Here is a 24,981-nt window from a genome sequence, read left to right on the forward strand (position 1 = left end):
ACAGGAACTTCTGGACAAGGTTGCATTCGGCGACAAACTCGAGCGCATTCGCGGCGTAATTCCTCCAATCTTATCCACATCCATCGCGAGGGCATCACGGGGACTGTTTGGCGCGCCGCTGCAGTCCTTCGAGCCTTCTACGTTCGCAGGAATGCGTCGACGATTGTGCGGGGTGGAGCAGGAGGAGGTCACGATGAGAGACGCAGCAGGAGAGAGCCAGTCGGGTACGGGCGCGCGACAGGCGGGGGACCTGGGCCAAGCGCATGTGCCTCGCCCTCGGAGGCGTTCTAGAGCAGCGTACAGTGCAGTGCGCCGGGAGATATGCACCAGGGAGATGGCGTCACGGTTCGCACGACGCCCTGGGTGTGATGCACGGCATACTCGCCGGCCCTTCCTTCCCTCTTCCTCCTATAAAGTCCCAACTTTCGGGGGCACGTTCCTCGTCTCCCTCTCCTACGCGACCCCCTGTGCACCCTCCCGACGTGCACACCGTCGCTGACGTCCCGGACACATCCCACATCCCATACCCCGACCCAGTCGACGCGCCATGATCACCACTATCGACCCGAGCACCATCGGCAAGCCGACCAAAACCGCCAGGGCCGCGCGTAGGCATGTGCGGACGTTGACCGGTGCGTATGCTTGCTGTATGCGCGGGTGAGGCCCAGCGCGCTGATTGTCGACCCTTGCAGGCTATACCCCGGAAACTGACGAGACTGGCAAGGAGAAGTGGCCCAGGGGAGACGAGAAGGCATGGAAGGACGGTATCCCCCACCTGACCTCTCGTGAGTACTCCCCGTTCATGGATAGAAGTAGACGACGTGCTCGTCGTTCTCAAGATAGTCGCCGTATGCTGCGCCGTCGTGCAAGCGTTCGAGAGCCTCGTGCAGCGTCTCGCTTCTTGTGTTACGCGTCGCTTCTTTGCTCCATTGAGTCCTGCGCCGGGCGCTGACCTCTCGTCCTCCAGAGGTGCCCGAGATCACCAAGTCCGTGGTCCAACATGTCCACACCTCCCTCGCGCGTCAGGCGTACAACCTTGACAACATCGGTGCCTACCAGGCGGCCGCACTGTCCGTGCGCGACAACCTCCTCGTACGTCGCGCATATACCCAGTCATCACGCGTCTTCTAACCTCTGCATACAATCTACAGGTAAACTGGAATGACACGCAGCTCCACTACTCGCGCAAGACGCCCAAGCGCGCGTACTACCTCTCCCTCGAGTTCTTGATGGGCCGCACGCTCGACAACGCGCTCCTCAACCTCGGCCTCAAGGAGAAGTACAACGAAGGTATCGACAAGCTCGGCTTCAACCTCGAGGACCTCATCGACCAGGAGCGCGACGCTGGTCTTGGAAACGGCGGTCTTGGCCGTCTCGCCGCGTGCTACCTCGACTCCTCCGCATCGCAGGAGCTTCCCGTCTGGGGCTACGGCCTCCGCTACAAGTATGGTACGCGTCTTTCGTTCTTTTCCCCGCATATATGCGCAGTCGCAGTCACACTGACTCGTCGCTGCCCCTCAAAGGTATCTTCCAGCAGCTGATCGCGCCCGACGGCAGCCAGCTCGAGGCCCCCGACCCGTGGCTTGAGCGCGACAACCCATGGGAGCTTCCCCGCGCGGATGTGACCTACCAGATCCGGTTCTACGGACACGCGGAGCGTATCGAGGGCATGAAGGCGCTCTGGCAGGGCGGCCAGGAGGTCCTCGCGATGGCGTACGACACGATGATCCCTGGATACGACACGAAGAACACGAACAACTTGCGTCTGTGGGAGAGCAAGCCGCAGCGTGGTTTCGACTTGCAGAGTTTCAACGGTGCGTATGCTGTGTTCAGTGTGCGGGATTGAGCGATGCTGATGGTGGATATGTTGCAGCTGGCGACTATGAGCGCGCGGTCGAGGCTTCGAACAGCGCGGAGGCGATCACCTCCGTCCTCTACCCGAACGACCACACTACGTGTGAGTGGAATTATTGCATGTGCGTTCTTTCGGAGCTGAGTAGGATCGCACAGTCGGTAAGGAGCTCCGTCTGAAGCAACAGTACTTCTGGACCGCGGCGAGTTTGGCCGATATTGTCCGTCGTTTCAAGCAGATCGACAGGCCGATCTCTGAGTTCCCTGAATGTGAGTCTGTCTCCCATTTGTCCTTTCTCCCATTGTCTGACATCGCGTGTCTTCTAGACGTCGCGATCCAACTGAACGATGTACGTTCCTCCATTATCATGCGTATTCTTCGTAGATGCTCAGCTCATGCTTGCCACCAGACGCACCCGACGCTGGCCATCCCCGAGCTCATGCGCATCCTCGTTGACGAAGAGGACTTGCCTTGGGAGAAGGCATGGGACATCACGACCAACACGTTCTTCTTCACGAACCACACCGTCCTCCCTGAGGCGCTCGAGAAGTGGCCCGTGCCGCTCATGCAGAACCTCCTTCCCCGGCACATGCAGATCATCTTCGACATCAACCTGTGAGTGCTTCCCTGTGAACCCGTTGCGTGCAGAGTGCTGATGTCGGTTTTCAGGATCTTCTTGCAGCAGGTCGAGAAGAAGTTCCCGGGTGACAAGGACAAGCTGGCTCGCATGTCCCTCATCGAGGGTACGTCTCGCACATCAATGATACCCAGAGGCAGGCTAACAAACCGCGCTGGCAGAGGGCTTCCCGCAAAACATCCGCATGGCCAACTTGGCGTGCATTGGCAGCAGGAAGGTCAACGGTGTCGCCGAGCTCCACAGTGAGCTTGTCCGGGCGACGATCATGAAGGACTTTGTCGACTTCTTCGGCGTCAGCAAGTGCGTACCTTTCATACAGTGGAGTTAGTCCTCGATCTTGTGCTTACATGCTTGTTCAGGTTCTCGAACGTCACGAACGGCAGTACGTTCTGGTTCCCTACGATCCCTTACTATGCTCACCCAACGACATAGTCACGCCCCGTCGTTGGCTGGACCAGTGCAACCCTGGACTGAGCAACCTGATCAGCGACACGCTGAAGCTGCCAAAGGCCGAATTCCTCAAGGACCTCACGAAGCTCGAGGGCCTGCTCAAGTTCGTCGACAACACCGCCTTCCAGAAGAAGTGGGCCGCGATCAAGCAGAGCAACAAGGAGCGCCTCGCGCACTATGTCGAGACGACGCTCGGCTTGAAGGTCAACACGCACGCGATGTTCGATGTGCAGATCAAGCGGCTGCACGAGTATAAGGTGCGTTGTGTTTTGTGTCGTGTTGTGTGTATCGGAGCGGGGTAGACTCATGAGGTTCATGTGTAGCGTCAAACGTTGAACATTATGGGTGTCATTCATGTGAGTCAATCTTTGTGTGTAGACTAGGGATGAGGAAGTAGCTAACGGGACCCTGCAGAGGTACTTGACGATCAAGGACATGACCCCGGCGGAGCGCAAGAAGGTCAACCCTAAGGTTGTCTTCTTCGCTGGCAAGGCTGCTCCTGGATGTGAGCACCACCCGACTCTTGTCCTCGCACTTCATTGCTAACTTGGATAATCCTCAGACTACATTGCGAAGCTCGTACGTCTCGCCCGGCGCCATTCTGTTTGCATACCCTGACACATCCCATAGACCATTCGCCTTATTGTCAACGTCGCGCGGATCATCAACAACGACCCGGACACGAAGGACCTGCTCTCGCTCTACTTCCTGCCCGACTACTCGGTCTCGCTCGCAGAGGTGCTCATCCCGGCCTCGGACATCTCGCAGCACATCTCGACGGCGGGTACGGAAGCCTCAGGCACGTCGAACATGAAGTTCTGCCTGAACGGCGGCCTGCTCGTCGGCACCGTCGACGGTGCGAACATCGAGATCGCGGAGGAGGTCGGGGAGAGCAACGTGTTCTTCTTCGGGCACCTCACGCCCGCCGTCGAGGAGCTCCGGTACCAGCACATGTACCACCCCGTGCCGCTCGAGCAGAAGTGCCCTGCGCTCGCGAGGGTCGTGAATGAGGTCGCGGCGGGACGGTTTGGAGATGGTGGTGTCTATGAGCCGTACGTTGTTTCCTTTTCTATCCAGGACGCGTGCATCGGAGCATAGGCTGACTGGACGTTGGCGTGCATAGGCTGCTCAACACCATTCGCCAGAACGATTACTACCTGTTGACGGAGGATTTTGACTCCTGTACGTCTCTCGTTCCTTACGTTACGTTCTGGTTCTGGTAGTTTGGGTTTGCTAACGGGGCTACTGCGTACAGATATCCAGGCGCTCAAGCTCGTCGACGAGGCGTACCTGGACCGCACGGAGTGGATCAAGAAGAGCATCCGGACGACGGCGAAGATGGGCAAGTTCAGCTCGGACCGTGCGATCCAGGACTACGCGCAGGAGTACTGGAACATCGAGAGCACGAAGGTCTAGGAAGGCGTCTCGTAACTCGTTTATTGCTGCTCGCTGCGACGATGCGTAGGGATAGAGGGAAGTTGAGTTATGTCATTGTTATACCGTGCTCGTCGGACATTATTGTTTGCATTGCGTGGGTCCTGTTGTACTCGTACATCCAAAATGCTGATCATATCTATACCGGTTAACCGATACATGTATACCGATACCGATGGCCGTGTTGTTTGGCCCCGTGGTTCGGTGACTCGAAGACGGTGCTTCTCCTCCCTGCTCTTGCGGTGCCATCGCAAATTCGACTATTGCAACTTGCTTTCTTCGTGAGTACACGCGAAGCCAGTGCACCTCAGGCCTCATGTCCGACGACGGGGCGCTGCTGTCGGAACGTGTGTGGCACGATGTGGTTCCCGCGCTAATCTGCTGGAACCTTATAAGTACCTCGTCGGTCTTTGGGCTTGTATTGTACTTGCTTTACTGGCGTCCTGACTTTTCCGTCGTGCTGCGGCATTCAAGTTAATGGCGGTTGCTGCTATCATTGCAGCTGTTGCGCTGTTGGTGCTTGGCGGGTTGCTCGTTGAGTTGCGTACGCCGCTGGTGTCGCTTCTGGTGAGTCTTGCGAATTCCTTGTTCACTTATCCGCAGTCGTGAGGTGTTCTGACGCGTGGTGTTGTTAGCAGGCCTTGGTGTGGCGCGTTTGTCGCTATGGCGTGGATAGGCTCGTTGAGCTCTTCCCGGAGTCGAGGCAGTTGCGCAAATTATCCGGGGAAGTAGCGAGCGAGGACACAAAGAGCGTCGTTCGAGAAGATCGCGTTGACTTGGAGCCAACGTCCACGAGCGCACCAGCACCCGCAGTATATCGTCCACCTGGGGATACCCATGTGCCCCAGGACCGTGACCAGGAGTCTTTCTGCCACACGCCCTCCACGGACGATCAGTCCGATACCGCCACCGTCCACGGGGAGGACTCTACTCTCGCAGACCCTGACTCGAAGGCCGGCGGATGCGCGAATCCGATCGAGGAGTTTCCGCGCAAGGACGAAGAGGTCTGGTTCGAGGATGGGAACCTGATACTGGCGACTGCGACTGTGCAGTTCCGCGTTTACAGGGGCCTGCTTGTGAGGCACTCCCTGGTGTTCAAGGACATGCTGTCTCTCCCTCAGCCTCCCGACTCCGACGCGCTTCCCAAGTGCACTCAATGCGTGCCAGTGATCACGATTCCTGTGGCTGATTCCCCTCAGGACCTCCGGCACTTCCTGAAAGCCTTGACTGGCAACTGCTTGTTGTACGTGACGTCGGTTTTAGTGCGTTCTGAAAAGACGCAGACGCAGGAGCGCTGACCACATCTTGTTGATTCTGATCTGCAGCGAAGATGGCATGCACCCCACATACCATGAGATCTCCTCGCTGATACGCATGTCTCACAAGTACCAGTGCGAAACCATCCTCGAGCGCTGCATGAAGTACATGAGCTCCTTCTACCACGACGACTTCGAACTGTGGCGGAACGACGAGGAGGTCTTCAGCCCTCCCGGGTTCGAACGCATCCACTCCATCGGGGTCGTGAACCTCGCACGCCTCGTCGGCGCAGACAAGTGGCTCCCCGGCGCACTCATGGGCTGCTGCATGCTCGGCGCGGAGCTCATCGACGGCTTCCAGCGCGAAGACGGCACGCGCGAGACGCTCTCGCTCGACGACCTCGGCCGGTGCTACCTCGGGCGCGCGAACCTCGTCGAGGCGAACGCGACCGCGACGCTCAAGCTCCTCAGGCAGACGCTCTCCCCGGACTGCCGGCGCCCCGAGCGCTGCGAGCCGACGCTGCGCCAGCTGCTGGGCGACCTCGCGGACATCGAGCAGCACAAGAAGACGGTGTTCAACCTCCGCTGGGACTGGTCGTGGACGCCGTACGTCGACCGCCAGGACGTCGAGCGCGAGCTGTGCTGGGAGTGCTATCGCATGCTTGGGAAGCACGGTCGCCAGAAGGAGATACATGCTGAGATCTATGAGAGGCTCCCGGAGATGATGGGTGTGAAGGTCGAGAGGTGGGGTGTGCCGGACCCCGCGCCCCAGCCTGAGGAGGCACCTCAGGACGACGCGGTCGGTGCAGCACCCACTCCGGCACCTCCGGCAGGTGGGATTCCTGTTCCGCCACTTGTGATACCGCCCCCACAACCTATCATCATCCAGCCTCCGCAGAACGCTCCTCCTCCTCCCCCTCTTCCTCCTCCAATCGTCATCCCACCGGCAATGCACGTTGTTATACCTCCTCCACTGATGGCGCAAGGTCACTGGCAGGCTCCACCTCCTCCACCGGTTCAACCTGCCGTTCCCGTGGTAATCATCCCGCCTGCTGCTCCGGGACCTTGATCACACTTACGCTAGCTGTTGTCACGTATCCATTTCCCCCGGTGCAACCCTGTACTAGACCCCCTGATGCAGACAGAGGTGGGCTTCTAGAGACGGAAACGTCATGTCTATTTGCACTTGTACCATCACCCGCATCCGCAGTACGCGACAATGTATCTACAGCATTGACAACATGAACGGATTCCTCATCGCTTTTGCGTCCATGACGCCCATCCGGATCGCGTCCCAGTCGCTGAGTGGCGCCGCTAAATTCGTCGTAGACATGAACTCGTCCTCGGGCTGGAGATTCGGAAACAGGTGCTCGATCCGCCTGCCGACCTCGACACAGTACTCGGTCGCAACTGTCGTGTCCGTCTGACACGTCAGACGCAGCGTACGAAGTGGATGATGCCCAATGGAGGGATTGAGCGAATAGGGCTGCATTTGTACTCCCACGGCGTCCGGCTCTTGCATTCTGATCTTGGGCAGAACGAGCTCGACTAGGTTCCTGCACGCCGCCTCGACGTGCGATAACGCCTCGAGTGTTGGGGCACGCTTCGACGCCCTCGAGCACGTCAACACAAGCCTCCGCAGCTCTGGCCACACGAGCGCGACGCGCGCGAGGTCGTCGAAGCTCACCCATAGCGGCGACGCGTCGAGCTTTACCTCGACGTCCTCGAGAGTCGGGATATGCATGAGCGGACGGAACGCGCAGCCGAATGACACGTCAGACCATCGTGGGAAGGGCTCATTCTCCTCTAACTGGACTGTGCGCAGCGCCGGGAGCGACGTTGGGGCGAGCGCGAGCGCGTACGCAGCGTCGCGCAAGGAGTCGTTGAGTGTGTCGAGCTTGTCCCATTGGTTTCGATGAAAGGTGATCTTGAGCTTTTCGAGGGCTGGAGCGCGGATCGCGTGGAGGAACTGGTAGATGCATGGAAGCTCCCCGCGTACGAGGAGGGTGGTAAGGTGAGGCGCATCGAGTGGCGGAAGTGTCTCCAGGCCGAAAACAGGCAGTTGCAGTTGCAGAGTGACAAGCGTAGGAATGCTGGCGAGATACTGTAGGAGGGGAAGCTGCGAGACGTCTTGGAGGAGGCAGTCGGTGTACGAGGGAACAAAGGGAGCATCCGGGCGGTAGCGCACATTGACAGGTTTGTGGCTCGCGCCGACGGTCATGAGCGCAGCCACAAGGGGCCCGAAGTGTGGGATACTGGCTAAGGAGATGTTTCCTGCGGTCAGCACGTCTTCCACGTTCTCGCTCTCTGGGAGACCTGTGGTGAGAACGAGGGTGCGATCTGACATCATGGCGCAATCGAGCATGGTGGTTCCAGAAAGATGAGTAAGGTGGGTATAGAGAGTGAGTCAGAAAGCATGGTGGATGACTGGTATATGTGGCCACGGTCGTGGGGCATGGGTAAACCGGCTTTCATGGTGAAAGGGAAGCCAAAGGCCGCAAAGGGGGAAAGAGCCGTGGTGACGGAAAGTTGTGCATGGATTGTTCGACGTTTGAGCGAAGCCAAGGGCACCAGTCAGCGAGGGAAGATCGAAGCACCGCGCACGAGAACGAGTTGAAGGTCTCGGATTGATGGGGCATATACACCGGCTACATATACACGGACATGAAGGTCGTTCATGCAGGCAACCTACAGCCACGACCTAACAGATAAACGATGTCAACTCAGCGTAGGTCTTTGGGCCACTCAACTAGGGCTTCCACTGACCTTGTCCGCACAACAGCGAAGATCGGGCAACTCGTACCCTTGGAAGCCAAGGCTGACCAGTCGGAGGCGCTCCGGCAATTCCTCCTGACAGGCTACAGTCTCCTGTCGGGCGACCAGGAGCCCGAGACGCTCCAGTGGTACGCAGTCAAGTACGACACGCCGAACCCGACGTATGCCATCATCGACTCCTTCGCGGCCGAAAGCGGACGCCAGGCGCACATCGCCGGGAAGGTCGCGGAGGCCTTGATGGCCAACAGCGACAAGCTCCTCGCGCGCGGTCCGGATATCCCCGCCGGGGCGTTCGACATCCTCGCGAGCAAGATCAAGCCGCTTGATGCGCAGAGCGACGTCAAGAAGGGGCTGACGATTGGGCTGAGGGTGCTATTGAAGGCGAAGGAGAGCCAAGTACAGGCAGTCCGGGAGTTCCTTCAGGTGAGTCGTCGTCGAAACCTCGCGCACGATGGATATTGACAGGGTCGCCTGGAAAGGGGGCTCTTCCACTTGTCGAAGCTGAGGCGCAGACGCCAGTGTGGTACGCGATCGAGCTTCCGGGCACGAATGTGTTCGGCATCGTCGACTTCTTCGCGGCACAGGAGGGCTTGGATTTGCACCTGAAGGGGGAGGTCGCCAAGGCGTTATTCGCAAATGTCGATAGGTTGCTGGAGGGCCAACCTGACATCGTGAAGCTTGAGGTGCTAGCGGTGAAAATCTAAGAGGAAACCAGTGTACTTCTTGCTGTTACTACGGCGTTTATATATGCTCGCCCTAGAGATGTCGTGTGGGTGCCAGCCGGACCTCTATATCTGGCGCGGATGGGCCATGCAGCGCGATGATATGATTGGAGGAGGATGGGAGTGGAGATCGAAGCAGGGAAGAATGGCACGCACGCAAGTCAAGGAACTCACCAGAGAACGCTCGCACTCGGTACTCTCGAAAAATATGGGGTGGCAACGTCGGTTGGGAGGGCGGTCATCCATGAGTTGGCGGAAATAGCCCCCGAGTAACGTGCCCATGATCCTGACAGATCAGGTAGAGGTGAGGACGAACGTTCGGACCAGAGTGTAACTTGTACGAGTATATCGAACCGGAACTTCTGGCGCGACGCGACTGCTCCGTGCTAGCGCGGTTGTATCTGACATGACGCGTCAGCAGAATGAAGGGAGCGGGGTAGGAGGGCAGACTCGGTCAAGATAGTACTCACAAGTGCGCCAGCGGGGCAGAAGCACGCCGCAAGGAGGTACTGAGCTGGTCAGACGTGTCCAGATAGACATGTCAGGCCATGCCCGACGGACATGAGCAACGATCTCTTGAAAAGGCCAATAAGCGTGTATATCGCGCTCGCCGTCGTAAAGGTCGACGAGAGAGTCGTGCAAGTCGTGCTCGTTGTCGAGGGAGTAGCGGCGAAGGGGCCTGAGATCACCTGGACAACCATATTACGTTCAAAAGATTTGCTTATGTTGCTTTTTACCTCGTTGAAGCACTGTAAGCACGTTTATTATCCCGTTCCTTACTACACTACAACGCCTACGGTTTCTAGTCGCGCTTGAGTCACCGATTCTATTTCTTCCTGCCACCATCTTCAGCCTATCCTCGACGATTACGCCGAGCGTACTCCACTCAACCTCGCATGTCGACGGAAGTGGCTTGTATGGGTGACGGGGGATTGGGGTCAAAGTCGGACAGCATCCTCAATTCGCGCAGTCAGCTCACGGGAGACCCACATGACCCTTCCATGACACCACCCCTGTGGGATCTAACCCTTCCTGAAGCTGACGTCTGTGCATAAATACCTCGCGACCTCCCAGGATGCTGCAAGCCAATCAGGACTACGACATCACAACCTCTATCCGCCCGGAGTCTCAGTCTATCGTGAGTAAGTTTTGCACCACATCGGGGGCATGAGGCCATGTATTCAGGAAAGATGCACACTGAACACGCTTCAAGTGGAGACAAGCGAGCTGTATGTGGAGTCGCAGTGCATCCCGGTAATTCTGCATGTATTGCGCCTCCACTTCATAGGCGTCATATAGCTCTTTGTCCTGCGGCGTGGCCTCTGTCACCGGGGCATTGTGTGTTCCGCGCATCACTGGATACACGCACATATGCCCCGAATTTCTGACATTTTTATCCAGTACTAACTTGAACCACCACAGCATGAAGCACAGTCGCCCAGCTTCGCCGTCTCCTCCCGCCCAAGACGACGCGTGCAGCGTGCAGAGAGATGAAGAGTTGTGGTTCTCCGATGGGAACCTCATCCTTCTAGCGCGTAATTTCGAGTTCCGGGTATACCAGGGACCCCTGATTACGCACTCGCCAATTTTCAAGGACATGCTGTCCCTCCCGCAACCTGACGACGCGCACAAAAGGGAGCAGAAGGAAGGCTCATCCTGCGCTACCGTACATCTGTCAGACTCTCCAGAGGATCTACGCCATTTCTTGCAAGTGTTCACTTCCGGACGGTCATTACGGTCAGTTCACTCAGCTGCACAGACAAGTTTACCATCTGATGAATTTATGTGATTAGCACAGGTTCACATGAACCTTCGTTCGACGAAGTCTCCGCATGCGTCCGTCTAGGACACAAATACGAAGTCGACCATGTTGTCCAGCGCAACATGGATTTCCTTCGTAAATACTATACAGACGACTTCGACGCTTGGTATCCCTCCAACCTAGTCCGCCCGCCCTCGTTCAAGGCGATCAACTCCATCGGTGTCGTGAACCTCGCGCGTTTGACTGGAGACGTCCGGATGCTTCCCACTGCCCTCATGGATTGCTGTACGCTTGGCGCGGAGATTGTAGACGGCTTCGTGCGAGAGGACGGGACACGCGAGACGCTGTCCATGGAAGACCTCGGGCGGTGCTTCGTCGGGCGGACCAAGATGGCGCAAGCGAGCGCCCGCATCGCACACCAGATGTTCCGGACATTGGTCTCCCCTACGTGCAAGCACACCGCCTGCTGCGGGCGCGTCCTCCAGCGCATGCTGAACGAGCTTGGGAATGCGAAGGACGATGTCATCTCCTGCGTCGACTGGTACGCGTCGTGGATGGTATACGTGGACAGCAGGGACGAGGAGCGGGAGCTGTGCAATCGCTGTTACAAGATGCTCGAGGGCGAGCGTCCGAAACGGTTGCAGAAGGAAGTGTGGCAGAACCTTCCTGCGATGTTGAACATCACTGTAGAGGGATGGGGTGCGACCCTCAAGAAGGAGCCTTGAGAGGCAAGTACCTTCTTTGTTGTCGTTCTCACGCTGACGTTGAGAAATTTCCCAGGTATCAAGACCGCATTCCGAGCGCGTGTACGTCAGTGTGATCCGGACAGTCGTTAGCAGAGGTCGGATTGTACGATTATATTTTCCTGGCCCACTGTGCAGCAGTGTATCATATTGGATACCCATACGTCAACGTGAGGACATACGTCGGTACTGGTACTGCTGATTACTCGGTCTGGCATCCGCGCGTATCTCTGATACTCAACTTGAGGACTTCGTGGGGGCCTCGTGCCGGGCATGTGGTGGCCGCGCAGCCTCGCCTTCTCGGGGCGGTGCGGACGAACGACTATACGCCCGCACCCGCGTCATCTGCACAACTCTATCTTGAGTCGCGAATCCCATCATCCCCTACGTTCGCAGGGGCTGCACCCACCATTTGCTGACCACAGTCACTTGACAGTCACCGCTCAGGGCCTTGCGCGAAGATGCGGCGTATACTGTCGACGTACTTTGTGAGTGCCACTCCCTTGTCTCGTGCACCTTTCACTGAGGCTTCTGATAGCAGTCGTACTCGCCCTTCGTGGGCTTCCATCTCTTAGGAGACATCCCTCCTCTCGATAAGGAGCCCGTCCCTGATCTCCGGGAACGCCTGTGCATTGCTATTGGTGTTCAAACCGAGGATCTACCTCCCAGTCCCAGTCCTCCGGGCACTCCGGTGATGGTTGCGATCCAAGACGTCCCCTCCGTAACGAGCGATCCTCAGGACCTACAGGAGGACTCCACTGCTTTTGTGCCATCTCCATTGAGCACTCCTCGTGCGCCGACGCCCGGTCTCCCTCCAGTGCTTACCGATCCCATCCACGCCCCCGTGGACCAGGAAGATGCACCACAAAACGACACACCATCGTCGACGGCCCCGACCGTGGTCCCGGATCCAGCGGAACCGCTCACGCCGCAGGACGACGACAAGGCCATTGACGTTCCAGAGCTACCCACTCCCGGTCCCGCCCCAGCCGAGACGGTGCCTGTCGAAGATTGGTCGCCACAGCGAGATGAGGAGCTCTGGTTTGACGATGGAAACCTCAGTATTGTTGCTGGGAACGTCGAGTTCCGGGTGTACAAGGGTCCTCTGATGAAGCAGTCCGGTTTTTTCAAGGACATGCTATCATTGCCACAGCCATCCCTGCCTGCTAGCGTAAGCTGCGCCACGGTCCAGGTCTCGGATTCTCCGGAGGACATGAGGCACTTCCTGCGAACCTTCGTCGAGGGCGGCTTGAGGTATGTATGTTCGCATCCTCTACGGGATATCATGCTGATGTTCATCTCAGGTTCGAGCCTACCTTCCACGAGATTTCCGCGTACATTCGCTTAGGGCACAAGTACCAGTGCGACAAGCTGGTGCAGCGGAGCGTGGACTACCTCAAAAAGTACTACGTCGACAACTTCGACGAGTGGTTCAAAGTGACCTCGCTCGACCCGCCGACGTTCCAGTCGATCCACCGGATCGGCGTCGTGAACCTGGCACGGCTCGCCGGCGCAGACGGTCTCCTCCCGGTCGCGCTCATGTGCTGCTGCATGCTCGGGTCCGACATCAGCAAGGGCTTCACGCGCGAGGACGGGACGCTGGAGACACTGTCGGTGGAGGACCTCACGCGGTGCTTCGTCGGGCGCGCGAAGCTTCTCGAGGCGACATTCGTTGCTACGCACCGCACGTTCCGCGACACGGTCGCGCCGGACTGCAAGAACCCTTCCCGGTGCAAGGAGGCGCTGCAGCGGCTGCTGCACCAGATGATCGAGAACGCGGACTTGATGAGGGACATCCGTGACCTGCGCTTCGACAACAGCAAGACGGACTACATCAACAGCACGGACGATGACCGCGAGCTGTGCTCGAGGTGCTTCACGATGATCGGGAAGACGGGGAGACAGCAGGAGCAGCACAAGGAGATTTTCAAGAAGTTGCCGGAAATAATGGACGTGCAAGTCGAAGGCTGGTGGACGGGTGTCGACAATAACGTTCAAGTGGAAGACCCAGACACATAACGACTCCGATTATGCCGGTATGTGGAATATCATGCGAGCTGGTGGCTCGAGGATGACTGAAGCTGCATCCCAGGGTACATGTATTGGTACGATGTTGTAGTCGAGGTATCTATGTACGAGTGGATTCCGCCATATCAGAATCGTAAGTACACTGTGGTAAGCACAGTGCAAGCAACAGCGCCACAAGAAGCAGTATGTATTGGCAGGAACACATGAAGTCCGTAGAAAAAAAAAACACCCGGATGAAGTCGCATATGTGATATACAGATAGGGAGCCAGTAAGGCGTAGATATGGGTTGCTCACCCTTGCCTCAAATCCTCCACGAATCTTCGCGGATGGCACAGAAAGGCCAGTGCTCCTCAAACTCCCCAGGAACTTGTCCTCGCAACGACACTCGCCACTTGCCCAGGTCGCTCTCCTCCACCGGTATAGCTACGAAGTTCGCTGGCAGCAAGGCGAAGCAGTCTTGGATGTGCTCGGTAGTGATCGCATTCAGCTGCCGGACGTGTTTCGCCCATGCGGGACGCCAAACCAATCGCTCGAGCGAAGGTGTGCCAATTATCTCGCGGACCCATGGGATGTCGCGTACTGAATGGGCGTTGACAGACCATTTCTGCGTTGATGAAGGCATATCAGTCAGAGTCCGTCTCCAAGTAAGGGTAGCTCAGCTCGACCCACCAACAGCGATTTGTCTCGTATTTCGAGGTACTTCAGATTTGGTGTGCGAAGCATGCAGGAAATCATGATCGGGGAGTCCGACTGCCATAGAAGAGCGGTTACATCAGCGTCTTCTACCACTTCAGCGGGAGGCGACTTCGACGCGACGAGCGTACGGTTGACGCGAAGGGAGATGAGTTGGTCGCCGAGGAGGTTCGAGAGGTGGCACAATGTCGGCCTCGTCCTGGCGCGGTTGGTGTGCAACGAGAGGTGTGTAATTTTGGCCGGGATGGTGAGACGTTCTGCGAAGTGCGCTGACGTCTCGAGATATTCTAGGCTCGCCATATTCCATGGCAGGACGTCTGATGGCGGCCCGTCGACCACGTCCAGGAATCCGCGGAAGTCGCGGATGGTACGCTGCGGAAGAGAGCTCCACGACGCAGCGAGAAGCTTGTCAAGTGTGCAATGGAGCTTCTCAAGGCTGAAGGAGCACCCGCGGAAGATGTCACGAGGGATGAGGTGAGGGGTTTGCTTCCCGGTGATGGTGAGCTCGGTCAACGCGGGGAGGGAACGCAGTATCAAGGCGAGGTTCTTGAGCAGCATCTTCCCGTCAATCTCCATATCGTTGGAGGGGATGTCGAGCGACACAGAGAGTGAGCGAATCGTGCGAGCGTATTGAGCGTGGACGGAGGGGAAGGTGAGCGAACGACGAACTGCCGTGACATTATGATAGGTGATAGCCATGTTGCTCTCCTCTGCGGTACCGTGCGGCTGATTCTTCTTCAGAACAGGCGGAGGGATGTTCACCAAGTTATGTCGCTTCAATATCTCGAACGCCTTCTCCACCGTCTTGCCCAAGTCGGACATCGGAAGAAGGTGGTTTGAGCTGTGTTGAGGCGACGTCGAACATTGCGCGGCGGTGGTTGGGGACACGGATGGAATCGATGAGCTATCAATGCACAGCGGCGGCGTTCTTCCCCTCTTCCTCGGGTCTCGGGTGTTCTTGACGAGGTTCTACTGAGTTCAATGCCGAGACGAATACGACAAGCTCACTCACCGTAATGGTGCTCAGAGGCCCCTTGGTCCCTTTGCTCTCTCCTCCGGCAGTCGCGTCGCATGCAAGCGTGAGGCCCGGAACATAGTTGAATTCATCCGCACCGGTATTGCGGCTCATATTGAGTAGGTCCAAGCGAGAGGAAATGTTGTATGTAGGTGGTGGAGGTGAAGGAGACAATTGGGTCGCTGAGCGCTCATTCTATGGACCTCCTCCCGCGGCGATAAACAAATAATTATCGCCTTCTATGTTCGGTTTGATGACACTATGGGTAAAGATATGACAAGAAAGCACCTGAACGTTGCTTTCTTTGTCCTTTGGCTTTTGGCCATCGCACGGACCAACATGTTTGATTCAAAGCGGATCCGGCTTGATCATGGTCCTTCCGGTCACATACAATAGACAACGTCATAATGCATCGTCCGCTTTGCCGTATATATACCTATAGATACAGAGTGTGCGACAGAGAATACCTACCTTGCTACATGACTTCATCACAGTACAGACGCGCCACTGTCCAGCCAACATCCCAAACCACCCTCATAACCAATAGAGCGTCCGTCCAACACCATCACGCCCAGCGAGCCCACATCATACGCCCAAGTACACACCGTGTTCCACCATCCTCGCCGTCAAGGACCCCAATCCATCACTGTGCGGAAGCCGTCGGTGAGTCCCATTGCTCGCCCGTCATAATCCTGGCCTCGGTAATATCCCTGGGACCCTCGATCGTGACCTTCAGTCTCGGGTCCACGGCATCGTGTAGCTGCTGTGTGTACGTGATGACGTTTTGCATGTACGTCTGTTGGTCGTAGGCGTAGGCGCCAAACCACGCCGGCCGCCAAACAAGGGTCTGCAGCACCGGCGTACCTTCGGCCGCGGTCATGAAGACCAGTGGGTTGTCGAGGAGCCCATCCAGTTGGTCAAGCCCGGTGGAACCTCCCTGCATGTTTGTTAGACGACTTGACCATACTTCTACATGTCAAGACCTATCGCGACGCACCTCAGCCTGATCCACAACCTCCAGGTAGACGAGTGCCCGGCAGTCTATCAACGACGCGCATATCCGGACCGGTGACTGCCTCGAGAAATGTTGGTTGAAGCTGCGGTGGACCCGCAGCCGTTGAAGAGTGTGGGAGAAGATGTTCGACACCGTAGTGAAGAAGTGAAAGTTGTTCGCCGGAAGGCGATCGACGCTTAAACACGTCAGGTTCTGGGGGGCGTTCTTGAGGCAGCTGATAATCGCCGCACTAGCGCTGAGAGCGTGGAGGCAGGGTAGTGGCGGAAGATCGAGCCGAGGGGATTGTCGACAGTCGAGAACGACGTCGGGGGTAGGAAGAGAAAGGACCAGGCCACTGAGCTGGCCACCCACCAACTCCAGCATCCCTCGGATATGCGAGACGGTCACCGGATGATCAAGGGATGGATCATCCCAGGACAGTGTCAGACTTTGAACTCTCTGCGCTCTCGTCCTCCCGCTTCCGTCCGTGACTTCCGCCGTGAGAGCTGCATAGAGCGAATGGAATCCTTGACGGGACCATGCGCTGACGTCTTGAAAGCGGTACTCTTCAGCTGCATTGTGAAGCAGCTGACAAGTCTGCGCAAGACGAGCGAGACTGTTCTCGTCGGCCTGCAGGAGGATCTTGCGAGCGACATCTATTGGGAGGCTCCCCAATGGAGTCTGTGTGTTCGCTACAGTTGCGTTTCGCCGTTTTTGCTCCTACACCAGCCATGCAAGCTCTACTGAGCATCACGGCTACAATACAGAACGAACCAGACTCACGGCCCAAGCATGCAGCATCTCGCGGATGGCCTCATCGCAGTCCTTTGCGTTGACAACCTGGAGCGACGGCATCGTGGTGCATGAAGTGGAGGGGAGAAGAAACAAGAGTGCAGTCAGAGTGAGTACTCAGACGTCGAGGAGTGAAGATGGGGGAGTAGTGTCGGAGGACGACGAGAGAGTCGCGAGAAGGCGCCTCCGAGTTCATAACGACCTCGGCTGCCGCACCACGTGTCCGAAGGCCGCGGGGTCCCAATTGCGCGTAATCATGTCGACGCACTCCGTATAGTGTCCTGAAAGTGTGAGCACTTCGACTGCTGCAACTTTGCATTAAAATCTCAAGACTCTGTCGCGAGTCCCTTTGGGACGCGTACGTACCGTGACCGCGTTATAACCACCTGCGCGCCTAGATTAGATTAGATCATGCAGCAAAATCGCCTACCACTTGAGATGTCGCCAGTCTAAACAACTCCTGGCTCAGTAGTCAAGATGATCGTGAAGCGTCAGACTCACGGCGTCCAGAATCGCCAGTTGAAGCCCGTGTACTATCAAAAGTCTTCCTTCACTGGGGATTGAAGCTATCCCACCAAGAGCGCGTGAGAACTCTTCATGATCGCCGAAGCCTGAGCGATATAAGCAGAAGATGCAGCACGGTCCACCCAGAGCTACTTAAAGGTCACTTTTCCATGCACTAAGTGGCAGTTCCGAGCTCAGAAGCCGGCATCGAGAGACAAACATGCCACTTGGCCACCGGCTTCATTAGCGCCCAGGTGTACGTCCTTCGCTCCATTCGGACGTCCAGAATATGATTACCATGTCTTGAGGCGCAGAGGTTACTTCAGCTTCACCAACTTCATGCACGCAACGTCTCAAAAATGAGATCCAAGAACGTGGTAATTTATCTGGATTCTGGACAATCCAGATGTAGTACCACAATCCCGGGGATCGTACGATAAAATGAAGAGGGGTTTTGACTTTTGATGCGTGCTGGATGCCACCGAAAACTCGAAGGGAGGAAGAGGGAGTCCCGGAGAAAGGCAATTGCGAGACATACCCTTGGATTCACGCAAGAGCGGGAGGCAACGCCCTATGTCCACGGGGAAAATTTCAGGGCAACATCGTGATGACTCACCTAGAATCTTTCCGTTTCCTCATGCTAATGCCTGTCAGGGAACTATCCCGCTTTTCTCTGGTCATTGGAGCAGACCTGAAGGTCACAGTGAAAAGCCAGGGGTCGTTGCGTGGGTAGGCGGCCACATTGATACCCGATAAGGGGAGACCACGCCGTCCGCATGAGCCGAAAAAGACAAGATTCATGAGATCGTCAAGACAAGCATGTAAGAGAGGCTAAGTAAGACTCAGGAAAGTGGGCCAGAAGTTGTCGGGAGAGTCGTGCAAGGGCAAAGTTTGACTCGACGCGGCGGAGCAAATCGGGCGGGCGTCAAGAATGATTGCCGTGGCTATGGGTATCATTCTTCTCGTCCTCCCAGCAGCCTACCTGCTGACACCCTCTGAACCTGAACACGTTCGACAAGTCGGGGCAATCCCAGCAACGGAATTCGATAGCGACTACTTGAATACAACGATGGAGTCCTGCGAACTAGCAGGCATGTCTACCGTACAAGGTCTCCCGGCACTTGAAAACAAACCTGACGATTGTTCCAGGTTAGTGACGACGCGGTTTCCGTGACTCAGGGAACACTTACACTAACAACATGTCCAATCTATATCCGTTAAGGACGTCTTGGGCACGATGCTGTACTGAGATCCTTCATCACAGGACCGGAATTGTATGCACTGATCCCTCGCGAGAAGGATCGTGAGGGTCTTCAGCTTCATCGACGGGAAGAGGTCCCTCCGTAACGTCGCAATAATCTCGTGCCGTTTTCCCCCGGGGAGGAAGTCCTCATTTGGACTATCACCGCGTTGTGGGGCCCAGACCAGAGAACGTAGCCGTGGGGTCCCCTTCGTAGCCGACTCGCAACAGGATATGTTGGCGAGCAAGACTTTCTGAGCCAGGTCGGGCTGCGAAGAATGTGGTGAGTAATCAATTACACCATGATTCACAGAGGACGCACCAGGGAGCCAGGTCCATCGTGGATCTCGAGGTATTCAAGGTTGGGCAGGTCGAGCAGCATACATGTCTGCGCGGGACTCTTGCTGAATACCAGCAAGAACGATATCTGAATACGCAGCCGGCGCAATGTTTGCCCGAAGTGGGTCAACAGCTGGCAGACCCGCTTTAGTTGCGTGACGCGTAGTCGTATGCTCAGCGCAGTGAGTGGCGGCGGGGGAGAACCCTTCCTGATGCACGCTTCGAGGACGTTTGAGGACACGTCCATGATGCGTAGGCTCCATGGAAGATTGAAGGATTCTGCGTACGCGAGCGCCCGGTCCAAGTCGGCACCAGCCCGGAAGCTGTGCGCGACCTTGGGTGCAAAGACCTCGAGACGTTCGAATTTGCTGGCCTGTTCTCTCTCGAGCAAGGACAACAGCTGCGCGAGCCAGTCGCCAGCTTCTATTTCGACGCGGATATCTTCTGACCACGACACCGTGAGGGACCGGAACAGACGAGCTCTCTCTGGCTTCCTCTCGAGCGTGTCGTGGAGAAGGCAAAGCGCTTCCGGGGAATGGATGATCGGGTTTTGATAGAGAGTTTCTTCTGCGACAGCATTGACATGCTGACATGTCGACGCCAGTCGTAGAAGATCGCCTTGAGTATGGATCTCTCTGCAAATCATCATCCATATTTCCGTAGGGAGATGCCGCAATGGTCGACGGAGCTCCAGCGAGTGTTGCGGTGGACGACTATCGGAGGTGGTGGCGACAGTGTCAATCTCGGAGTTTGATTCGTGAGTGCAGGAAGAGGGTATATGTGGGTCGTCGCGATGAATGGATGGTGAACGAATCTCAGCAGGTGGCTGGAGTGGCGCGGAAGGATAAGCAGCGGCAATGCAGGTTCATGCGACGTTCGACCTACCAAACCATCAATCTCACAGTGTTCTAGAGCTACAACGTCGCTTTGAGGCCTCGGAAAAGGACGTCCGCGATCGTTGTTGACGACGGTATGTGCTTCATGCGTCCTCGAAGTGTTGGTGCCGGCGTAACCACTCGCTTTCTGCTCGATGTTTCCAGACGAGCCGCTTTGAGTGAGTGCTTTCCGTGGTCTGTTGAACAGCTACCTCATTGTGATTAGTACCACGCAGCTCATACGACTGTACTGCCAGAGTATGATAATGATTCCACTCACAAAGGCGAAGACTTCACTGGCCTTCTGATAGGCCGGCTCTCTTGGTATGTCGTTCTCTTTTGCCATTTGCGAAACAGCGAAACAGCGAGTATTATCTCTGAGTTGTGCGAAGGAAGCTACGGGGTTGTGGTGGTGCAGGAGATGAGGAGCAGAACGATGCAGATGGATGGGCCAGCGACGCGTCTTGAACAGAGGACGCCCGGTCCCAAGCCACAACTTTACCAGCACGTGCCTCGCGTATGCTTGCCCCCCAATCCCTGCTTTCTGCCTCACTTTTTTCGTCTTGTCATGCAAGAAACACATTGGCCAGGTTGATAGATCCTTCGGTCGTATTCTGAGATCCACGTCACTCTGTAGGCTTGCACCCTGGTACTCCATAGTCAAAGCGAGGCCGGTATATGACAAACGGTATGTAGACCGGTATCGACTCCTGCCAGTCCCTACTAACATCCTGTACCTACACAACAAGCTGGTACCGTTTAATCCAATAGTGACTACGCCAGTACAACAGTACGTGAATTGGCAGGTCTACCGCCGTTGACAAACGTTGAAGACCGAATTAATCCCGTGCGTGCGGTGGTTTGCCACTCTCGCCGCTGCCGTTTGTACTGCATGAATCTTGGCTTCTGCCGGTTCAATTTACCGGCTTGGGCACGGTTTCAGTGACCAAGGGCTAGCGCGACTCGCGAGTCTTGGAGGCGAACCTGCTAGAGGCCACGAGTGATGTGGCGGCACGATCGCAACGCCGATCGATATCGCGACGCGTCAACAAAGCACGTGATCGTGACAGCCCTCTCGCGTCGCGACGCTTTAGTCTTCTTTTCTCTGCAGACCTTCCTGTGGAGCCACTGTCAGGCAAGGGTATATAAGCCAGTGCTCTTCCGTCTCGCTCTTCAATCTTTCCCCCCCACTCCCGCCCCAGCTGCCTCGCCGGCGCATCCATCACAGCCCTCTCGACATCGCAGTTTTCCAGTCCTTCCCCGCGACCGCCCGGATACCCTCAATACTACATGCGTACGGTGGTGCCCCCCTCCCGTTTTGTTGGCTGATTGCGGGGGACGCAAGATGAGAAGGATGGTGCAGAGTGAGCGATCGATGGATGTTGGCGAGTGCTACCGCATAGCAGGTGTGTGGCCACATTATGACATTGGAGCTTGAAGACTCGTGGTCGCGGTGACTATATGCGCGTTTATGCAGACTATATGCATCCACCAGGGTAGCGTCGTGGCCTGCACCGAAGATACAACCCTTACACCATGCTATCGCCAAGATCCAAACCTTGAAGCTACTCTGGGACATTAAGGTCGGGTTTTCTAGGAGCTCTATGCGTTTTGCGGCCGTGCTCATCTGTCCGTTCACTTCTCAGCTGGCATCATACTGTTCAACAACACTCAGATCGAGGATGCGTATTCTCTATAATCGATAATCAGTGAGTTCCCAGTGGTTGACAGTGTTGCTATTGTACTAAGTATGATTCAACTCCGGTAGGAACCGGAACATGATAGTGAGTAACGTCGATCAAGTAACGTTATTGGCGCGCACTAGAGGTGAATACGCTTCGACATGCAATACATCCAGATCCACGCTCTTCAACCTCTGTTACACAGACAGGCTCGAGGCCAAAGGGCTATAGACGGTGCCCAAGCAATCATACCCCCACGCTTCGAGCGCTCCGTACATCTGCTTGGATAGACGCAGCGTTGTGACCAGCCACCTTGGTCAACCCCCGCTTCTTCGGATCTGGATCGCAGTACTTTCGTCGCGGAGTTGTCCCTGTTTCCCGCAGTAAGCTTTGATTAATCAGGCTTGAGGCATTGAACGCCGCACTTATCACCGCAACTGATAGGTCTAAGTACGTGCGAGCTAGGCCCTCTACGGCATCCCGCCGGGCACGTTGTACGCCACAGGCCCAAAGGAACTTCCAAGTGGCCCATACATCATACCACTCCAATCCCATCTCAAGATTCACGCCCAACGTCCACATACTTATATCCACACCCGCTGAAGTCTTGGTCAAACTGGTTACTTTGCGATGCCGCAGAGGTAGAACCGACGCAAATTGACATCGAACGTCGACTTACTGACCGATCGCACGCCAGCAAAAAATCTACAGGACCCGAGCTGCAATACCTGTCCCGTCTGTCATAAGACCGGATCAGCATGTCTCCTCCTTCCATCGGCGCAAAGCATCAACGTAGATGAAGAAGCAGACACCGTCCCGGAAGAGAACGCCTCGCTCTCCCAGTTCCGACCGTGGTTAAAGGTGCTGTAATCGTAATGATCGCAAGGCGGCTGTACGCCCAGCATACGCCAAGGCACGCTGGTCAGAAGTTGGAGGATCAGTTCGGGGACATTTGGCGCGCCCTTGAGCGCGAGAACTTCGATTCGTCGGCCGGTGCCCAAACTGCTAGCAACGATCATCATTGCGATTCTGTCCCACCCCGCTTTGTGTAAGCCCCGCGTTGACCAAACCTGCTTGTGGGCGTTCCGCCTGATGCCGCTGACGCTGATCTATTAATTTCCATACAGATGCTGCCGCGCTATGAGATATTGGAGGAACGCCCGAGGATTACTAGCAGTTTTGGGTAACAAGATGGGTCGGTTAGCGCTGTGCATGTGAGAAGCCGCTCTCCAGGTCCTGTTATGCGCTCTAACCATTGTCGTTCGTCTAGGGTACACCATCGGCGCATAGCCCCACGAAGGGTCTCGGCACTCTTCCCTTCTGGGTTCACAGGCTTCGAGCGAAATCTACTTGACGGCCAGGGTCCCGTAACTCAATGTCTTGAGCATCCCCAGGTGATTCCTGCGCGGAGGTGGATGATTCTAAGAAGCCCAGTGGTGAGCACGACATCCTTGGTATGATGTTGTACTGATCAACAAGTCGCTTCCCTCGTTCTCCTCGGGTGGTCGATTGGCATACGACGCTTACTGCTATCAGTACAACCAAGTTCGCCCCGAATGGGTTGACGGTGTCTTTGACGAAGTGCGTGCTCAGTTCTATCTCCTCGGAATCCATATTAAACGCCGCGGATGAATAGCGCAATGGCACTCGCGTGGTGCCGCATCCGTTCTTAGGCGCGAAAGAGCGTCGCAGATTCGCACGTTAGTAATCGGTATGGCGGTATCCCGTCCTGTTGCACCCCTGCTGAGCCACTGTTATTTCAGCGATGGACTACAATGACGCTCGTCGATGTATCCGAGCGAGACCAATCACAGCCAATTGTGCGAGCGTGCGCTCGGGCAGACGAGGACCGAGCGAGAAGACGCGTTTGCCGGCGGCTTATCAGGGGCGTGGCCTGCGCGCCTCGTATGTCTCAGAGGTGGCGCTCAGCCGGCGTTGTGTTTGCCCTGCGCATGCCGCCTTTTCCTTGTGGACCTCAATTTACGTTGATGACGATGGAGATCGGCCGGAATCCCGGATCGCATCTCAGCCTGTCCTTGTTCTCGATGTGGGTTAGTATGGGCATGCATCTGCCACTGGCCCACGAGACACCGATGGGCTGGGCCGACGGAGGTACACGGCTGTAGGTACGTTTTCGTCCTACGACTTGAGTTTTCCTGACAATAATCCCAAGCTCTGACCGGCAATGTACGGCTTAGACGTAGATCCTCAAATGCTGCCAATACGAAGACACCAAGCGACGTGAAAAGCTCATCCTGTGCGATCCAAGTACCGTAGCACTGCGAGCGAGCATTGTGATCGCCAAACCTCTGTACGGAGACCTCGCTTGCAGATCATTCGCACATTCATGACCACTTCATCCCGCAGACCGCCTACGAAGAGAACACATTCATGTCCGTCCTGATCTCCACCCATTGTTCGTTATTGTTGGTACAATAGTGACAGATGATACTTCCACCACTCTCCAACAATCGATGTGGAACACACCTTCAAGCCAACGGAAACCCTTACAAAGGCCGGAAAACGTCTATCTCCGCTGCTCCCCCCGAGTCGGGCCCCGAGATCACACTCTCCGACAAGCGTGTCCGCGTTCGAATATCGTCGGAGATGGACCTGCGAACACCCGACCTTTCCATCACAGGCGTGACAGCCCATGTCGCGAGCTTATGGGAGCGCAGAGAATGCCGATGGTTAACTCCGGTGGTGCGCCGGGCTTCTTTGGGCAATCTCTGGGCTTCTTCTCGTCACTGGGATGCTTCGCGGGCTTCCTGTGCTCCCTAGAATTCGCCAGGTGCCTGAATCGTGGTGGACGAGGTACGTTCTGAGGCCTAGATTATCATCTTAGAATCGACATGTACTCACGCATGGTGTTTCAGAAGAGCAACTGAGCATCGGGACTATATGAATCTCCTGACTTGACTCGCGTAATCTACGCCCAGTGCTTTGCCAGGGCCGAAGACGTATAGAGCGGAACATCACGAAGCCGTCCGGATGTCAGCGTCATACCTCATCTTCCAGCCTCGTGGCTTCAATGCCGCATGTCGAACTTGTTTGGGCCTGAAGTACGGACATGAACATCACAAGCATCAACAGCTCGGCGGTGGACACATTCTAATTCGCAGGTTCTCTATCGGGCTTCCGAGAGAATGAACTACCCGCGTTCGAGTGGGAGCCCGATATTACGGGT

The 24,981-nt window shown here is 56.3% G+C and overlaps 11 protein-coding genes across 11 annotated transcripts; 7 read left to right on the forward strand and 4 right to left on the reverse strand.

The window, feature by feature from the left end:
• Window positions 1–547: 547 nt before the first annotated feature.
• Window positions 548–4,355, forward strand: L226DRAFT_459729 (glycogen phosphorylase; the record flags this gene model as incomplete). Its single annotated transcript, XM_067675538.1, has 19 exons — window positions 548–632; window positions 693–785; window positions 968–1,092; window positions 1,152–1,449; window positions 1,524–1,814; window positions 1,874–1,957; window positions 2,011–2,121; window positions 2,179–2,201; window positions 2,262–2,467; window positions 2,522–2,595; window positions 2,651–2,789; window positions 2,849–2,871; window positions 2,922–3,196; window positions 3,263–3,295; window positions 3,354–3,444; window positions 3,502–3,518; window positions 3,570–3,991; window positions 4,063–4,121; window positions 4,195–4,355. 19 exons carry the CDS (start codon window positions 548–550, stop codon window positions 4,353–4,355), a joined length of 2,610 nt encoding a protein of 869 aa, XP_067537456.1.
• A 1,004-nt stretch (window positions 4,356–5,359) lies between these two features.
• On the forward strand, window positions 5,360–6,698 carry L226DRAFT_459128 (uncharacterized protein; the record flags this gene model as incomplete). Its single annotated transcript, XM_067675491.1, has 2 exons — window positions 5,360–5,625; window positions 5,699–6,698. Coding segments are annotated over 2 exons (1,266 nt in total), but the record flags the coding sequence as incomplete, so codon positions are not given.
• Window positions 6,699–6,854: 156 nt separating this feature from the next.
• Window positions 6,855–7,976, reverse strand: L226DRAFT_459761 (uncharacterized protein; the record flags this gene model as incomplete). The annotated part of the gene is made up of 1 exon (XM_067675542.1): window positions 6,855–7,976. One exon carries the CDS (start codon window positions 7,974–7,976, stop codon window positions 6,855–6,857), a length of 1,122 nt encoding a protein of 373 aa, XP_067537458.1.
• A 368-nt stretch (window positions 7,977–8,344) lies between these two features.
• On the forward strand, window positions 8,345–9,111 carry L226DRAFT_559107 (uncharacterized protein; the record flags this gene model as incomplete). Its single annotated transcript, XM_067683277.1, has 3 exons — window positions 8,345–8,357; window positions 8,412–8,827; window positions 8,884–9,111. 3 exons carry the CDS (start codon window positions 8,345–8,347, stop codon window positions 9,106–9,108), a joined length of 654 nt encoding a protein of 217 aa, XP_067537459.1.
• Window positions 9,112–10,160: 1,049 nt separating this feature from the next.
• Window positions 10,161–11,693, forward strand: L226DRAFT_353870 (uncharacterized protein). The gene is made up of 4 exons (XM_067674164.1): window positions 10,161–10,268; window positions 10,549–10,863; window positions 10,920–11,616; window positions 11,669–11,693. Exons 2-3 carry the CDS (start codon window positions 10,550–10,552, stop codon window positions 11,611–11,613), a joined length of 1,008 nt encoding a protein of 335 aa, XP_067537460.1. The 5' UTR covers window positions 10,161–10,268; window position 10,549; the 3' UTR covers window positions 11,614–11,616; window positions 11,669–11,693.
• Window positions 11,694–11,887: 194 nt separating this feature from the next.
• Window positions 11,888–13,930, forward strand: L226DRAFT_611302 (uncharacterized protein). Its single transcript, XM_067686270.1, has 4 exons — window positions 11,888–12,119; window positions 12,170–12,885; window positions 12,936–13,667; window positions 13,724–13,930. The coding sequence occupies exons 1-3, from the start codon at window positions 12,093–12,095 to the stop codon at window positions 13,648–13,650; spliced, it is 1,458 nt and encodes a 485-aa protein (XP_067537461.1). The 5' UTR covers window positions 11,888–12,092; the 3' UTR covers window positions 13,651–13,667; window positions 13,724–13,930.
• A 31-nt stretch (window positions 13,931–13,961) lies between these two features.
• L226DRAFT_611303 (uncharacterized protein) lies at window positions 13,962–15,243 on the reverse strand (the record flags this gene model as incomplete). Its single annotated transcript, XM_067686271.1, has 2 exons — window positions 14,330–15,243; window positions 13,962–14,264 (listed from the first exon to the last, which is right to left on the reverse strand). The coding sequence occupies exons 1-2, from the start codon at window positions 15,173–15,175 to the stop codon at window positions 13,962–13,964; spliced, it is 1,149 nt and encodes a 382-aa protein (XP_067537462.1). The 5' UTR covers window positions 15,176–15,243.
• A 768-nt stretch (window positions 15,244–16,011) lies between these two features.
• On the reverse strand, window positions 16,012–17,217 carry L226DRAFT_569131 (uncharacterized protein; the record flags this gene model as incomplete). Its single annotated transcript, XM_067684258.1, has 3 exons — window positions 16,012–16,305; window positions 16,366–17,082; window positions 17,146–17,217. The coding sequence occupies 3 exons, from the start codon at window positions 17,215–17,217 to the stop codon at window positions 16,012–16,014; spliced, it is 1,083 nt and encodes a 360-aa protein (XP_067537463.1).
• A 1,443-nt stretch (window positions 17,218–18,660) lies between these two features.
• Window positions 18,661–20,458, reverse strand: L226DRAFT_611305 (uncharacterized protein; the record flags this gene model as incomplete). The annotated part of the gene is made up of 5 exons (XM_067686272.1): window positions 18,661–18,807; window positions 18,881–19,167; window positions 19,221–20,063; window positions 20,123–20,320; window positions 20,393–20,458. The coding sequence occupies 5 exons, from the start codon at window positions 20,456–20,458 to the stop codon at window positions 18,756–18,758; spliced, it is 1,446 nt and encodes a 481-aa protein (XP_067537464.1). The 3' UTR covers window positions 18,661–18,755.
• A 2,068-nt stretch (window positions 20,459–22,526) lies between these two features.
• Window positions 22,527–23,886, forward strand: L226DRAFT_353955 (uncharacterized protein). Its single transcript, XM_067674165.1, has 6 exons — window positions 22,527–22,842; window positions 22,922–23,008; window positions 23,065–23,230; window positions 23,331–23,375; window positions 23,431–23,505; window positions 23,558–23,886. Exons 1-5 carry the CDS (start codon window positions 22,670–22,672, stop codon window positions 23,497–23,499), a joined length of 540 nt encoding a protein of 179 aa, XP_067537465.1. The 5' UTR covers window positions 22,527–22,669; the 3' UTR covers window positions 23,500–23,505; window positions 23,558–23,886.
• Window positions 23,887–24,083: 197 nt separating this feature from the next.
• On the forward strand, window positions 24,084–24,802 carry L226DRAFT_353992 (uncharacterized protein). The gene is made up of 2 exons (XM_067674166.1): window positions 24,084–24,608; window positions 24,671–24,802. The coding sequence occupies exons 1-2, from the start codon at window positions 24,269–24,271 to the stop codon at window positions 24,697–24,699; spliced, it is 369 nt and encodes a 122-aa protein (XP_067537466.1). The 5' UTR covers window positions 24,084–24,268; the 3' UTR covers window positions 24,700–24,802.
• The last annotated feature ends 179 nt before the right edge of the window (window positions 24,803–24,981 follow it).

This window comes from Lentinus tigrinus (genome assembly GCF_003813185.1).
Source record: "Lentinus tigrinus ALCF2SS1-7 unplaced genomic scaffold L226scaffold_7, whole genome shotgun sequence".
NCBI lineage: Eukaryota > Fungi > Basidiomycota > Agaricomycetes > Polyporales > Polyporaceae > Lentinus > Lentinus tigrinus.

Bases quoted from the DNA above. Each gene is read 5' to 3' on its own strand.
- L226DRAFT_611302 (XM_067686270.1), top strand. From the start codon at position 12,093: ATGCGGCGTATACTGTCGACGTACTTT. The intron at 12,120-12,169 runs GTGAGTGCCACT...GGCTTCTGATAG, and splicing joins GTATACTGTCGACGTACTTT to CAGTCGTACTCGCCCTTCGT. The intron at 12,886-12,935 runs GTATGTATGTTC...TGTTCATCTCAG, and splicing joins TTCGTCGAGGGCGGCTTGAG to GTTCGAGCCTACCTTCCACG.
- L226DRAFT_353870 (XM_067674164.1), top strand. From the start codon at position 10,550: ATGAAGCACAGTCGCCCAGCTTCGCCGTCTCCTCCCGCCCAAGACGAC. The intron at 10,864-10,919 runs GTCAGTTCACTC...TTATGTGATTAG, and splicing joins ACTTCCGGACGGTCATTACG to CACAGGTTCACATGAACCTT.
- L226DRAFT_353955 (XM_067674165.1), top strand. From the start codon at position 22,670: ATGATCGCAAGGCGGCTGTACGCCCAGCATACGCCAAGGCACGCTGGT. The intron at 22,843-22,921 runs GTAAGCCCCGCG...ATTTCCATACAG, and splicing joins TCTGTCCCACCCCGCTTTGT to ATGCTGCCGCGCTATGAGAT. The intron at 23,231-23,330 runs GTGAGCACGACA...TACTGCTATCAG, and splicing joins TGATTCTAAGAAGCCCAGTG to TACAACCAAGTTCGCCCCGA.
- L226DRAFT_353992 (XM_067674166.1), top strand. From the start codon at position 24,269: ATGTGGAACACACCTTCAAGCCAACGGAAACCCTTACAAAGGCCGGAA. The intron at 24,609-24,670 runs GTACGTTCTGAG...ATGGTGTTTCAG, and splicing joins CCTGAATCGTGGTGGACGAG to AAGAGCAACTGAGCATCGGG.